This window comes from Xenopus laevis, chromosome 4S, assembly GCF_017654675.1.
Source record: "Xenopus laevis strain J_2021 chromosome 4S, Xenopus_laevis_v10.1, whole genome shotgun sequence".
NCBI classification, from domain to species: domain Eukaryota; kingdom Metazoa; phylum Chordata; class Amphibia; order Anura; family Pipidae; genus Xenopus; species Xenopus laevis.
The window spans coordinates 7,379,654-7,395,702 of NC_054378.1; the positions used below are offsets into that span (position 1 = coordinate 7,379,654).

Consider the following 16,049-nt stretch of genomic DNA (forward strand, 5'->3'; position numbering starts at 1 on the left):
TTGTGACGTCACTAGTCTCTGTTTAGGAAAGAAATTCAGCTATAGTTTTGTAGCCATCCTCATTTCATCCTGATATATAAAGGATAAAATCACATCTGCAGTTGAATGTGCATCTCCCCCAGAGGTTACTGTATATTGTGACGTCACTAGTCTCTGTTTATTAAAGAAATTCAGCTATACTTTTGTAGCCATCCTCATATCATCCTGATATATAAAGGATACAATCCTAATGATAGGGTTTCCCTCAGGGTGGGTAGCTAAGGTTAGTATAACAAATGCGGGTGAAAATAAAACCAATGGAGCCCTATTTTGAGACTCCTTTACTATTAAGGCAACCAGTTAATTTAACACCTTATTCTTTCACTGCAGGGCTTTTCAGACCAAGAATATCGCAAGAGGAGGAAGATGATAGCAGACATAGCATTCAACTACACCCAGTAAGGCAAAGAAATATTTAAAGGAAAACTATAGCTTAAAGGAGTAGGTTTGTTATAGAGGGAGCAAGCAACTTTTCAATTGGTTGTCATTATTTATTTGTTTTCTTTTTAATAATTTGATTCTTTACAGCTTTCAAGTGAGGGGTCGCTGACCCCATCTTAAAACAAATGCTCTGTAAGGCTACAAATGTATTGCTCTTATTTGTGGGTTTCAAGTGGAGCTATTTATGCTTCAGCATTTATTGCTTATTTCTGACAATTGAAGAAATAGAATTCCTGTTTAACGCAAGAAATCCAGTACTTTAAAGGGATAATGCACCTTTAAGTTAAATTTTAGTAGGTTATAGACTGTCCTGTCCTTAGTAATTCAATTGGTCTTCATTTTTTGTACTTTTACAGTTATTTGCCTTTTTCAAGCTTTCAAATTTGGGCCACTGACCCCGATAGCCAAATACTATTTTTACTTTCTTTAATGAAAAAGAAACCTATCTCCAATATACTTTAATTATAAAATGTCTACAGTTTTTATAAGAAACCTGACTGTATGCAGTGAAATTCTCCCTTCATTTACTTGCTCTGACTGCTGCAGACAGGAAACTTCTTCAGACAGTCCCTAACTGCTCTGCAGGGAAACGATCATACTTTCAAACTGCAGGGGGGAGGGACTCATAACTCAAGCAGCTTTGTTTGTTTCCCTGTAGAGCAGCCGGGGACTGTGTAGAGATTCATATCTGCAGCAGTCAGAGCAAATAAATGAACACGTAATTTCACTGCATACAGTTCGGTTTCTTGTAAAAACTGTACTGATTTTTTAATTGAAGTATATTGGGGATAGATTTATTTTTCAGTTAATAAAGTAAAAATAATATTTTATTTTTGCCTTTAGATACTCTTTAATGTTTCAACTCCAGCTGCAGGGACAAAGATCATGGAGCCAGATTTAAACAGATAAACTGGGATTCTATTTGGAGGATTATTTTGCTGCAGCCACTGGTTCTGCAGAGTCGGAGAAAGTTTGTATTAAACAATACAAAAACTGTAAAATCCACATTAGATTACATGACAACACAGGAGCCAGTGCAGTCTGTATATTCTGATTATTAATCAGTCTTGCTGTATCGGCTTCTGGCAGATATTATTTGACTTGTTTTGATCATTTATGACGATCCCTAAGCAGCCCAGACCACACTGAGCATGTGCACAGTCTTGGTCTTGCAAAGATGTATAACAAAGTTACAAGATGGTGACCCCCTGTGGCCAACATTGAAAGCATAAATCATTTGTTTGATTAGGCTTGTGGTGCAGTCAGTTCATGTTTATGTTTAGTATACAAAATATAGTATTTCTAGCCTTGTTCTATTTTAGACTTTACTTCCCCTTTCAGTTCAGTTTTCTCTGAATAACTGGGATTTCTTTATTGCAGTGGTGACCCCATCCAGCGAGTGGAATATCTGCCTGAAGAAATTGCAACATGGTGAGTGCCCCCACACCAGCCACATTCTGTATAGCGTAACTAGATATTTCTGAACCCCAGCATAAAAATCATATTAGGGTCCCCCTGAACTTGAGGGGCATAAGGCTATATAGTCTACTATATAGTGTAACCCCTATACTTCCTACGTCCCCCTAGCAGTCAAACTCCTATATATATTTATATACTGTGTGTAAATATATATATATATATTCCCCTGATTATAGCACAGACCATTGTACAACCTTTAATGTTAATTAACAAATCCCTGTTCTCCTCTTCACAGGAAGGAGGTATATTCCACCCTCAAGAGCCTGTACCCAACTCATGCTTGTAAGGAATACCTGGAGGCCTTCCAGCTGCTGGAGGCACATTGTGGTTATAGTGAAGACAATATCCCACAGCTTCAGGATGTATCCAACTTCCTAAAAGGTAACGGTGGGAAAGGAGGGACCCTAAAGTATTCATGCGATGCGGTGGTTGTGGCTTTAAAGAATAAAATATTGCCCAATGAAAGAAAATGTAGTTCCCAATGTAGTTTTAATGGTTTGTAAAGTGATTCGTAATTAGTGATGGGTGAATTTGTCCCGTTTCACCGAAAAATTCGAACAAATGACGAAAAATCGTGAAATTGGAAAGTTCCCAAAAAAATCTTGAAATTCAAACGTTTTCACTAAAAAAAACAGGAAATGTAAAGGTTTTCATAAAAAATTTGAAGGTTTTCACAAAAAAATCGTGAAATTTAAAGGATTTCACTCAAAATCATGAAATTAGAAGGTTTTCACAAAAAAATCTTGAAATTTGAAGGATTTCACTCAAAAATCGTGAAATTTGAAGGTTTTCACTACAAAATCATGAAAATCGGACATTTTCACAGAAAAATAGTGAAAATCGGAATTTTTTTTTTTTTTAAAGTTTTTATTTTAACAAATTTTTCAAATACATTACAGTGCATTACACTACCACAAACATAAACAGATAAACAAAAAAAAGAGAAAAGAAAAAAGAAGAGAAAAAAGAAATACAAAAATGTAAAGTAATAGTATATAAAGATATATAGGGGTATATGGGACCCTGATTAGCTCACCCCTGGGTACCTCTGCCTTCGCTGTCACTCCCTCATTTGAAGGATTTCACTCAAAAATCGTGAAATTTGAAGGTTTTCACTACAAAATCATGAAAATCTGACATTTTCACGGAAAAATAGTGAAAATCGGAAATTGACGCCGGGAATTCGCCGGGAATTTGTGCCAGGGGTATTTATACGCCCATCACTATTCGTAATGTACCTTTGAAAACATGTAGCAGAAGCCGGCTGATGAGCAGACCTGTGGAAGCACTTCTACTACAATGTTGCACGAGACACAACCAGCAGTGCAGAACGGAGCAGATTACGTCTGCTTTCAGTAGCAAATGGGTTTAGAAATAAACCGGGCTAACAGGTAAACCACACACAGATAGGGATGGGTGAATTTGACCTGTTTTGTTTCGCCAAAAATTTGCCATTGTCGAAAGGTTGCTGATGCCCATTAAAGTGTATAGACGTCCAAAAAAATTTGACCCGCGGCAAAGTTTTTGTTTGACGCGTCCCTTTTTTTTGGGCGCACGATGCCCTACAAGTATATGGGTGTCATTTCCACGGCGAAACAAGGCGAAGAAATTCACCCATCCCTACGCTCAGTAATTCAGGCGCAGACTCTAAACTGTTACAATTTTGCAACAATTAGTTGATCCATTTCTCAGCCGCATCTCTGGAGTATTAGTAACTATTGTATCAAGTCTAACAGCTCCCTGTAATGAAACCCAGAGATTCTGCTCAGCAGGGACAAAGATAAGAAATGTATCAACTAAATGTATCAATTTAGAGTTCATAGGGTCGGCGACCCCCCCTCCCAGAGCTGCTTTAGAAGGTGAAATTACACTTTACACTTCAACATTAGAAAAACGGTGACACATAGAAAATAGAAAGTGATTGGAAAAAGTCGTTATTTCTGGTGATCTATCTGATACCAACTTGTTGTTTGAAGGTGAACCACCCCTTTAAATGAACGTTTAGTATGATGTAGAGAGTTATATTCTGAGACAATTTGCAATTGGTTTTCATTTTTTATGATTTGTGGCTTTTGAGTTATTTAGCTTTTTATTTCAGCCATCTGGTTGCTAGAGTCCAAATTACCCTAGCAACCATGCCTTGATTTGAATAAGAGACTGGAATATGAATAGAAGAGGGACTAAATAGAAAGATAAGGAATAAAAAGTTGCAATAACAATACACTTGTAGCCTTTCAGAGCACTTGTCGCTGACCCCCATTGAAAAGCTGGAAAGAGTCAGAGGAAGAAGGCAAATAATTCCAAAACTATAAAAAATAAACAATGAAGAACAACTGAAAAGTTGCTTAGAATCAGCCATTCTGTAACATGCTAAAAGTTAACGTAAAGGTGAACCACCCCTTCAATCATTTTATTATTCCTGTGGACTTCTGTACAGGTATGGGATCCGTTATCCAGAAACCCGTTATCCAGAAAGCTTCGAAATAATAATTAAATGGTTTCAAAATGATTTCCTTTTTCTGTGTAATAATAAAACAGTCGCTTGTACTTGATCCCAACTAAGATATAATTAATCCTTATTGGAAGCAAAACCAGCCTATTGGGTTTATTTAATGTTTACATGATTTTCTAGTAGATCCAAATTACGGAAAGATCCGTTATCCGGGAAACCCCAGGTCCCGAGCATTTTGGATAACAAGTCCTACACCTGTACTAGTGTCTTGGATTTGTCGCCATCTAGTGTTCAAAGTGCAAACTGTGCACGATGTGCAAGACTTTAATCTGCATCAGAGCTCACTTCAGATACGGTGTATCATTTTCTGGTAATAGCCCAAAATATTGGAGGATTGGGTATTTGGCCGCATTTCAAAGAATAACCCTATTAAAATAATACTATATATGGCGTCTTTCTGAAAGACTGAATATGACAATTGCTGCTGTGGAACTAGTGGATCACTTCATGTTGTTGACTACAAATCCCAGCATTACACAGGTGAAGGCAGACCGGGGATGATGGGAGTTGTAGTTCTAGTTACATCTGTAGGCTTGGGCATTGGCCATCAATAATCAGAACATTTATCTCTCACAGAGAAGAGTGGGTTCACGGTGCGACCTGTAGCCGGACTTTTATCTGCCCGGGATTTCCTTGCGAGTTTGGCGTTCCGAGTTTTCCAGTGCACCCAGTACATCCGACATGCGTCCTCCCCAATGCACTCCCCGGAGCCGTAAGTCACATGGTCTGAGCCATTAACCCATAAATCTTGGGGTCATGATGTTTCGTATTCCAGGGAACCCTCATTTCCTACTTGCGTAAGACACAAAGGTCCCACCAGTGTTATAGGAAACTATATGCCTTCCTGGTCCCAACCCCAAACATTCCAATCACTCCTTTAGTGCTCTTACACACGGGCGTTTTTTCCTGCGCTCCCCTGTGTTGCGATTTCTTCCTTTTAGCTGCAGGTTAGACGCACTCAATTATTGTGAAGGGGGCTGTACTCACACAGACGCATGTATGCACCAAATGCAGGTGAAATGCAACATGCTGCGTCCCACCTGAGTTTGCCACTTACATGCATCAGTGTGAGTACAGCCCCCTTCACAATAATTGAGTGCGTCTAACCTGTGCCCCCCTGCGGCTGAACGGAAGAAATCACAACGCAGGGGAGCGCAGGAAAAAACGCCCGTGTGCAAGAGCCCTTAATCAGTCCAATCACTCCTTTAGTGCTCTTACACATGGGTGTTTGTGTGCTCCCCTGCATTGCGCTTTCTTCCATTCAGCCGCAGGGGAGCGCAGGAGTAGACGCACAGAATTTTCAATGCGGCTGTACTCACACAGACGCATGTAAGCGCCAAACGCAGGTGGGACGCAGCATGTTGCATTTTACCTGTGTTTGGCGCATACATGCGTCTGTGTGAGTACAGCTCCATTGACAATAATTGAGTGCGTTTACTCCTGCGCTCCCCTGCGGCTGAACAGAAGAAAGCGCAACACAGGTGAGCACACAAACAAACGCCGTGAGTAAGAGCCCTTAATCAGTCCAATTACTCCTTTAATCAGTCCAAACACCTTTAATGGCAGAGACACACGCTGTGATTCGGGGAGATTAGTTGCCCGGCGACAAATCTCCTCTTCTTCGGGGCGACTAATCTCTCCGAACTGCCTTCCTGCCGGCTAGAATGAAAATCGCCGGAGGGATGGCACTCGGATCGCTTTGTTTTCTGAAGTCGCCCGTAATTGCCTCATGAGGAAACTTCAGACGACTTCGGAAAATGAAGTGCTCCAAACGCCATCCCGCCAGTGATTTACATTCTAGCCGGCAGGAAGGCAGAGGAGAGATTAGTCGCCCGAAGAAGAGGAGTTTTGTCGACGGGCAACTAATCTCCCCGAATCACAGCGTGTGTCTCTGCCCTTACTGTAAATCCCCACCCTTTTGTGCTGCAGATATGGGACCCCTGCTTGGGCTGAACTGCACCCCCCCATGACAACCTTGGGTACCAAGTGGGTTTGAGAAGAAGCGCCAGACCCCCCTATGTCACACTAGTATCACGCCTGTGTCCTACACCCCCTACATTAGGAATCCCTGTCCCTCCCCAACACGTCCCACATTGTAGCATCAGGCCCAAAGCCCATCAGGTACAGTATGTGTTCGGGGGTTGCAGAGGTTTGGGGTGTTCTGGATACTGGGAGTTGTGGTTTAACAATGGCAGGAAGCTGCAGATCAACAATAAATGTAAAGGGTAATTCAATATTTTCCCAGTTAAGGCTTATTCCTTCAAATGTCTGTTTTAAATCTAATGGTCCTGCTACTGTGGGTGGGGAATAAGGGAAAGGAAAACACAAAGAAAATGACTTTCTAATCTGCTTTTCCTTTTCCGGCTGCCCAGGGATTGTTGCCATGAGTTGCTTGGACACATTCCTATGTTGGCAGATAAAACCTTTGCACAGTTTTCTCAGGTAAGACACAAGCTACAACTCTTACACACACCTACACACACCTACATACACTTACACACACCTACACACACCTACACACACCTACACACACTTACACACACCTACACACACCTACACACACTTAAACACACTTACACACACTTACACACACTTACACACACCTACACACACCTATACACACTTACACACATCTACACACACTTACACACATCTACACAAACCTACACACCTACACATATCTACACAAACCTACACACACTTACACACACCTACACACACTTACACACATCTACACAAACCTACACACCTACACATATCTACACAAACCTACACACACTTACACACACCTACACACACCTACACACACTTACATACACCTAAACACACCAACACAGACCTCCACACATCTACACAAACCTCCACACACTTTCCGTACACACACTTTCACAAACCTACACAAACCTCCAAACACCTACACAAACCTACACACACTTATACACACTTACACAAACCTACGCACACCTACACACACTTACAGACACACACACACAAATACACAGACAGACTATAGCAGCTTTCACCTCCATCAATTACTCACAACAGACCTCGTGTTCTCTGCAGGATATCGGTTTAGCATCTTTGGGGGCCACAGATGAAGAAATAGAGAAGTTGGCTACGGTAAGAGTCTTTGGCTGCCTAAGTGTTTCTTTGTATTTTTGTCCAATATAATAAATCTCAAACACAGGGGCTTCAGGTAAAATGACTGGGGGTTGCCTAGTTGTTAAAGGGATGGTTCAACCTTCTGTTAAATTTCAGTATGTTATAGAATGTAAGCATCTTTTCAATTGGTCTTTATTATTTAAATTTTGCGTTATTTAATGACTTGCATTTTTCTTCTGAATCTCTCTCTCTCTCAACTTTCAAATGGGGGTCACTGACCCCATATTAAAAAAAAGCAAATGCTCTGTAAGGCTACAAATGTATTGTTATTGCTACTATGTATTACTCATCTTTCTATTCAGGCCTCTCCTATTTATATCCCAGTCTCTTAGTCTAATCTATCCACGGTTGCTAGGATAATTTGGACTCTAGCAACCAGATGATATTGCCAATGGGAGAGCTGCTGAATAAAAAGCTAAATAATTTAAAAACCACAAATAATAAAAAATGAAAACCAATTGCAAATTGTCTCAAAATATCCCTCTCTACATCATACTAAACGTTAATGCACAGGGCGAACAACCCCTTTAATCTCCTCTCATGTATTCCAGTCTGACCTGAAGAGTTCCTATAAATATATTATATATACTGTAACTATACAAGCAAAAACTTCTAGGAAACTTCTGGGAAACAATTTAATATGTATAGTCGCACACAACTCGCTAGGGCTCATTTCCAATTGTAAAATACTTTTTTATTCCCTGCAATGTAATATTTTTCTCTTGCATTAGGCACTCCTCTCCACAATATTTTATAATATTTTATAATATAAAAAAAAAAAAATATATATATATATATATATATATATATATTATAAAATATTTTGGAGAGGAGTGCCTAATAGAAGAGAAAAATATTGCATTGTGGGGAATAATCAAGGATTTTACAATTGGAAATAATCCCTAGCGAGTAGTGTGCGACTATACATATTAAATTGTTTCCCAGAAGTCTTTGCTTGTATAAATATAAAATGGCCACTATTCCGACCTCCCACAGGCCTTAAATTCACCAGGGCCCTCGGAGTGTTGTTAAATCAGATTTTACAGCAGTCCCAAAATGACTCCCTACATGTAGTTTCTGTATAGAATTTCCCACGCTGCTCTTTATTAGTGTGTCCCATGATTAAATGCGCTTGTTTCACGTGCTCTAGTGCCGCTTATTTTCAAAAGGTTTCGTTAAACTGAGATCTGTTGGCATTTTCCGCAGCTTTACTGGTTCACGGTGGAATTCGGCCTGTGCAAGCAGGAGGGGCAAGTAAAAGCCTACGGCGCCGGCCTGCTCTCCTCATTTGGGGAACTGCTGGTATGTAGCTGCATTTTCATTTGCTCATATGAATCCAAGAAAAGCTGTCAGTCATGGGAGTGGGTGTGACAAGAACACGGAATGAGGGCAACTTCTATGTATATATATATATATATATATATATATATCTATATATATCTATATATATATATATATATATATATATATATATATATCTATATCTATATCTATATATATATATATATATCTATATATATATATATATATATATATATATATATATATATATATATATATATATATATATATAAAATCAAAACAGGGGGGTTGTGGGAGCACTCTAAAGGCTTTAAAGTATATATATATAAGTATAATAAATGCTATTGCATATGTACCCAAAACAGGGGTTATTTTGTTACAAAGTTATGATCATAAAATTGATAAGCCACCATATATATATATATATTAAAGTAGAACTAAAGCCTAACTAAAGAAGTAGCTAGAAATGTTGTACATGATTTTTTTGTGCTTCTGTACCAGCCCAAGGCAACCACAGCCCTTTAGCAGTAAAGATCTGTGTCTCCAAAGATGCCCCAGTAGCTCCCCATCTTCTTTTCTGCTGATTCACTGATTCACATGCTCTGTGCTGCTGTCACTTACTGAGCTTAGGGAGCCACTCACAATATACAGTACACATAGAATAGAAATGTCACAATATAAGGCTGATTAGTAATTAATACAGATAATTACTACATGGCAGCACAGAAACCAGTGCAATTAGCATCAGAATTTAATAATCAGCAAACCTGTTGCATCAGCTTATATTACAGCCAGGGAAGCTCATTTTCTGCTGGATAATTAGTGACGAGCCCTAAGCTTAGCTTCTCAACAGCCAATCAGAGCCCACTGAGCATGTGAGTGTCACAGACACTTTCCAAGATGGTGACCCCCTGTGACAAGTTTGAAGTCCTGGATCATTGCTGCTATTGACAAGCTCAAACTTTAGCCTCGTGCAATAAGTTCACTATATAAAATGAGGCATTTTTAGCCATATTAATTTTTAGGTTTAGTTTTCCTTTAACAGTGTTGGACTGGGCCACCAGGGGCCCAACAAAAATCCTTAGACCAGGGGCCCACTCTCAGTACTATTATCCTTCCTCTCCTCACTCAACATCTATTCTCCTAGTCTCTTTTCTTTACATACTATAATCTATTATTACATCTATTTAGCCTCTTTGTTCTTATAGAAATAGGGAATGGCCATGAAATAGGCCAAATGTTTAACAGCATGAGGGGCCACTGATACCTGGGCCCACTGGGAGTTTTCCTGGTAGCCCAGAGAGGCCAGTCTGACACTGTATATTAATATATAGAATTTATAGTGAATAAAGTAGCCCCTCTTGTAAAATATAAGGATATTATAAGTTACCGAGGAGTTTCATGACCATATAAAAGTACGAGGCCGAAGGTCGAGTGTTTTTATACAGGTCATGGAACTCCGAGGTAACTTCTAATATCCTCATATTTTGCAACTGGGGGTACTTTATTTATTATAATACACAAATTTCAGTGAGTCATGTGACAGAAATGACATCAGAACTCACCGTTTATAACTGATGACATCAGAACTCACCGTTTATAAGGATATAATTTACAAGATATTCATTTGTTTATTATAAGGCTATAATTTACAGGATATTTGTGGCTCTTGCATGTATGTATATATTATATATTAATTACATTATAATACCCACAAGCCATGAAGATCCTGTTAATTGTATCCTTACAAACGGCTCTTAGTGATGACAGTTATAAACGGAGCTTAGTGATGTAATTTTTGTCACATGATTTACTAAAACGTATGTATTATAATAAAGAAAATAAATAAATTAGGATATTAGAAGTAACCTCTGAGTTCCACCACCTGACCACTTTATATGGTCATGGAACTCCTCAGTGACTTATAATATCCTTATAATTTACAATAGGGGGTACTTTATTCACTATATAAACCATACTTGAGGATGTCATCAGTTAGAATCGGTGCTTTGTGATGTCACACAGCTCACTGAAACTTGTGTCCCCCTAGTTGCAAAATAGGCAGATATTAGAAGGCAACTTGTCCCATGACCTGTATCAGAACCATGAGCCCTTGTGCCTTTTTATGGTCATGGAACTCCTTGGGGATGTAATATAAGAGTTTCACCATCAGGGTTGGACTGGACTGATGGGAGACTGGGAAAAAACCTGGTGGTCCCCAGCCCCCACTGAACCAGAGCAACCCCACCTGCAAATGTAAGGTGAATGTCGGGTGGAATGGGCTGGAAATGGTTGGGTGGTGGGTGGGCCCCTGGGGTTGTAGCCCCGGTGGGCCTCCCAGACCCAAGTCCAATGCTGAGTTCTATACAGGTTCTACCCATTACTATTCAAGTGACTATTTTGCTATCTGCCTGCCAAGTTGAGAATCATGCTGGTGGCAAAATGTTCAGAATCTCCATATTATTACCATATGTTATTCTCCCTGGAGGGGGGGGGGGAGACTGTACCAACCGCCTTTCTAAACTTATATAGATCCAGATGCAAGACAGAGAGAATCTGTATCTATTTAGAGCATTTTATTTTCTCTTTGCTTGGAGGCCACCTGTACCGCACTCCCACGATCAAGCTGCACTGCTCTCTGTGCCAGAAATCCTTCTTTCCATAATATCCTGCTCAGATTATACCGAGTCCTTTCCAGGAAGGCAATTTCCTGCTGGAGATTCTTAGAAAGTCATTTATATTTGTCTCCCAAGTCAGAGCTGCTGGATATACTTCAGTGTCTGAGCCTAATGCAACATGACATACTGGGAAACAGCTTGGGACAGCGCCCCCCTGCCACCCCTACAGGGACTGCCTCGAGTGTTTTTATAACTTGACCTGCTGTGAACAAATAGACCTGTGGATGGTTTGCTTAGGGGGTTGTTAGAATAACAACCACTTATTGGTGGGAAAGAAAATTCCCTATTAATGCTGGGGGCTCCCAAACCAAGTACAGCGATGTGGCTCATCACATTTGCTGCATTTGGCAGGGAAAGGATTAAATGGAAAGTGCAGTTTTTTTCTCATGCCCCATTGCATAGACTTCTCGGCCTCTTGAGATACAATTATCAACTTCCTAGGCTGTCCGAGTGGTGCATGTTTAATCCCAGGCCTCACTAATGTGCAGCTGCACTCGGCAGAAGACATGGAAGCAGGTCTGGATTGGGAGTCAAAATAGGCCCTGGCATTTCAGGTACACAGAGGCCCAATCATCTCCCCACCAGCCCACTAAATAGTGACTTTCTATGGAATCTTATGGCAGCCCCTCAGATGGCCAGTCCGGGCCTTCATGGGAGCAGCCTGGTGGCTACTAAAGTCTTTAGGTGGTGAGAGAAGCCAAACACAGAAGGTCTCGGGCTCACAAAAAAGAACCAGCATCCATGGGAGAGTATTCTGCACAATGTAGGCCCCGGCAATCCCAGTATTTGAGATAGGGAGAAGAACTGGAGGTATGGCAAGCTAGTATGTCTGGGGCCAAATCCTGGCATGAATACGGGGGATACTGGATACAATGAGTTGTAGAGTAGACAAAGAACAATGTAGGTGCATCAGTCATTCACAGTGTCGGACTGGCCCATCGGGATACCAGGAAAACTCCCGGTGGGCCCAGGTGCCAGTGGGCCCTTGTGCTGCTAAACAGTGACCTATTTCATGGCCATTCCCTATTTCTATGAGAATAAAGAGGCTAAATAGATGGAATGATAGGTTATAGAATGTATAACTAAAGAGACTAGGAGAATAGAGGTTGAGTGAGGAGAGGAAGAATATTAGTATTAAGAGTGGGCGACTGGTCAAAAATTTTCTTGGTGGGCCCCTGGTGTAAGGTTTTTGGGTGGGCCCCTGGTGTCCCAGTCCGACACTGGTCATTCAGCCATAATTTCAAGTATATCTAGGGCAACATGTTTTCCCCCCAAATTTCCCCCTAATTGATCTTCAAGATGGGCTTTCTGGTGCATCTTGGACAGCAAATATGCAGGGGTATAACTACAGAGGAAGCAGACCCTGTGGCTGCAGGGGGCCCAGGAGGTATACGGGCCCCATAAGGCCCTCCTTCACATACAATTTAAATACATATTGGTAAAACAGGTCAGCCTCTAGACATTTTGAAGCCTGAAAAATAAATTGCTGTGGGGCCCTATAATATCAAATACACCACTGCAAATACGGTTTCTCCCCAAATCTCATGTTCACTGGCTGTCAGTCTGGGCCCCTCCTGTTATTGTTCCCCCAGTTTGGGAACCACTGATTTAGAAGGGTGCAGTTTTGCACTTTGCGATTGTAAATCTGTCCTACGAAAACTTAGTTCTCCTATAGATGATGGCACCAATGACATCAATGTGATGACATCCCCATTCTACTGTGCAGGGGACACATACAATAATGTATACATTCTTCACATCTTTCATTTATATATATATAAATATATATATATTATGATATGAATCAGTTCTGCTCCCTTTACAGCACGCATTGTCAGATGAACCAGAGGTTCGGCCCTTCAACCCAAATGAGGCGGCGGTGCAGCCATACCAAGACCAGAATTACCAGCCTGTATATTTTATATCAGAGAGTTTCCATGATGCCAAAGAAAAGCTAAGGTATGGGGGAAGAACTGGGGAGTACGATGACATTCATTGCTGATGATACTGATTAATAATAGGTTGTAACTACGGTGGATTTACAAAGGATCAATATTTTTACTAATTGGTAATTATGGTTACCCTTTGGAAAAATATTCCATAACTTCAAGATTTAACAATCTTTTTCATGAACTAGAACCATGAATTGCAGCACAGAAAAGTGCTGTTTGAACCCTTAATCCCACCCCTTATGGGTTTATTGATTTAAATGGGTGTTAGAGCTGAGCTCTGCTGCTGCACTCTTACACTCATTACACTCATTAGAACAGAATGGTGTTTGACAACTTTAAGTTAAAATAAATCTGCCACTGTATTCCTTTATCATGGGAACGGCTATGGGGGATAAGCAAACACTATAAGTCTTAGTGGTCCTTGAGAGAAAATGTAGCACAGATGCAATGAACTCCAATGGACACTCTCAGGCTTAGTCATTATAATCCCCAGAGGGTTGAGATGTTGTCAGTGTGCTATCATATAATGGTATGTTCACTGTACAAAAGGAGAGTAAAGGGCCATAGTAAATGTCTGCTTTTACTTCATAGGATTAATGTGTCATTGCATGACATCACAGTGACATCATCACTACCCATCTTTGTCCATAACTCACTGCATTGACCTTAGTAACCTCTGTATTATGTTCATGCCTTTTTTGTCTAGACTAATGCATATTTTTCCCTCCTGAAAGGAGTTACGCTTCCCATATAAAGCGCCCATTTGCAGTCCGTTTTGATCCATACACTGTGAGCATTGACGTTCTGAACTCACCGGGCCGGATTCAAACGACTCTGGAGGAGCTAAGAGATGAGCTACAGACCCTTTCAAGTGCTCTCAGTACATTGTCATAACACACAACCCTCGTCTTATTCTGTCACCAACAGAAACACCAAATTCTACCCCAAAACTCCATCTTCTGCCCAGCGCACCCCCTATTTTGTGCTACTTAATAGCGTGATGTAAAACAAAATCATCCGCCTCTTGCAACCCATCTCCTCTTATCTCCAACTTATTCAGTGTCCTTTCATATTGAATGGTCTGATACAGCGTAACCTACCGAACAACTGTGTTTGTATTTTGTAACCGATGCATTAAAGAGAAAGAGTCCGCATAAGGGATGAATCCTAGAGCAGTGCAGTACATGTGTGCTACAAAATTATTTTTGTGTTCACAGAAGTGAATTGTGTTGACAAAATTAATTTTGTGGTCAGAAAACAAACTTTCTTGGTATAGATTCATTTTGAAATGCCTAATTGATCATTGGTGAGTCATTGGGTCAAAGTCTTGGCCTTGCAGGATTCTGATTGGAAGTAGGGCAGTTATTAAAAACCTGCTGAAGACTGGTCAAGGCAAGCTTAGATTCATCCACCTCCCCTGCCTGTATGATTTCAAGGGCAGAACTAAGATCATCACACTCCTTGGAACTCACAATGTAACATGGTTGCTGAGGTTGAAAAGGGAGTTATTCACTTGTGTTATTTGTCTCTATCATATAGTTAATGCAGAAATGTGCTAAAACATTTATTTGTGACCACAAAATTATTTTTGTGTTCACAGAATTGAATTGGTGCAGACAAAATTCATTTTGTGGTCAAAAAAACAAATTTTCTTGGTATGGATTCATATTGAAAAGCCTAAATGATCATTGGTGAGTCATTCGGTCAAAGTCTATGATTTCATGGGCAGAACTAAGATGATCACACTCATTGGAACTCATAATGTAACATGGTTGCCGAGGTTGAAAAAGGAGTTATTCACTTGTGTAATTTGTCTCTAGCATCTATTTAATGCAGAAATGTTAATTACAATATTAAAAACATGCTGTTTTCGTCAAACATTTATCTACAAGCTGCACATACTTGGCCTGTATGTATCATGTGTAATAGACATAAGCTGCTGCTCTGCAACCACAAAAAAAAATGTTGCCCTATGAGAATAAAATTAATTCATCTATGTGATTTTCTGCCCCAAAAAAGTGTCAGGGTTAATTCCTTTATGAAGATGGAATCGGCAATATAACCTCTCACCACAACCATATTGATGGAGTAAATGATGTGGGTATGGCCTTCATGGTCTCGGGTTAACTGTATATTTACACCGTCACCTTAGTTGTTAACAAGAACCTAAACATTTGGGGAAGCAAACATGCTTTGGTTAAGGACTTCCCACTGTACTTTTAAAGCAGTTTGTGGCAGAAGAAAGACATAGAATATAATTATTAGTGACCTATCACCACTGGTATCAGGACACACTCTAGTTCAGTGACCTCCAACCAGTAGCTCATGAGCAACATGTTCTCTAACTCCGCGGATGTTGCTCCTGTTGTCCTCAAAGTAGGTGCTTATTTTCTTAATTCCTGACTTGGAGGCAAGTTTTGGTTGCCAGTCCACATAGGACCTACCAACAGCCAATTACAGCCCATATTTGCCATCCAACATTTT

The 16,049-nt window shown here is 40.2% G+C and overlaps 1 protein-coding gene across 2 annotated transcripts in view; it reads left to right on the forward strand.

The window, feature by feature from the left end:
* Window positions 1-15,878, forward strand: part of th.S (tyrosine hydroxylase S homeolog) — a 31,941-nt gene extending 16,063 nt beyond the window's left edge. Inside the window, exons 4-12 of one of the 2 annotated variants that reach the window (XM_041591108.1) lie at window positions 370-437; window positions 1,861-1,911; window positions 2,195-2,340; window positions 5,048-5,183; window positions 6,844-6,913; window positions 7,535-7,591; window positions 8,840-8,935; window positions 13,439-13,572; window positions 14,300-15,878. In XM_041591108.1, coding sequence (XP_041447042.1) covers window positions 370-437; window positions 1,861-1,911; window positions 2,195-2,340; window positions 5,048-5,183; window positions 6,844-6,913; window positions 7,535-7,591; window positions 8,840-8,935; window positions 13,439-13,572; window positions 14,300-14,459 — 918 coding nt within the window. In that variant the 3' untranslated portion in view covers window positions 14,460-15,878. 2 annotated transcript variants of the gene reach the window in all.
* Window positions 15,879-16,049: the final 171 nt, after the last annotated feature.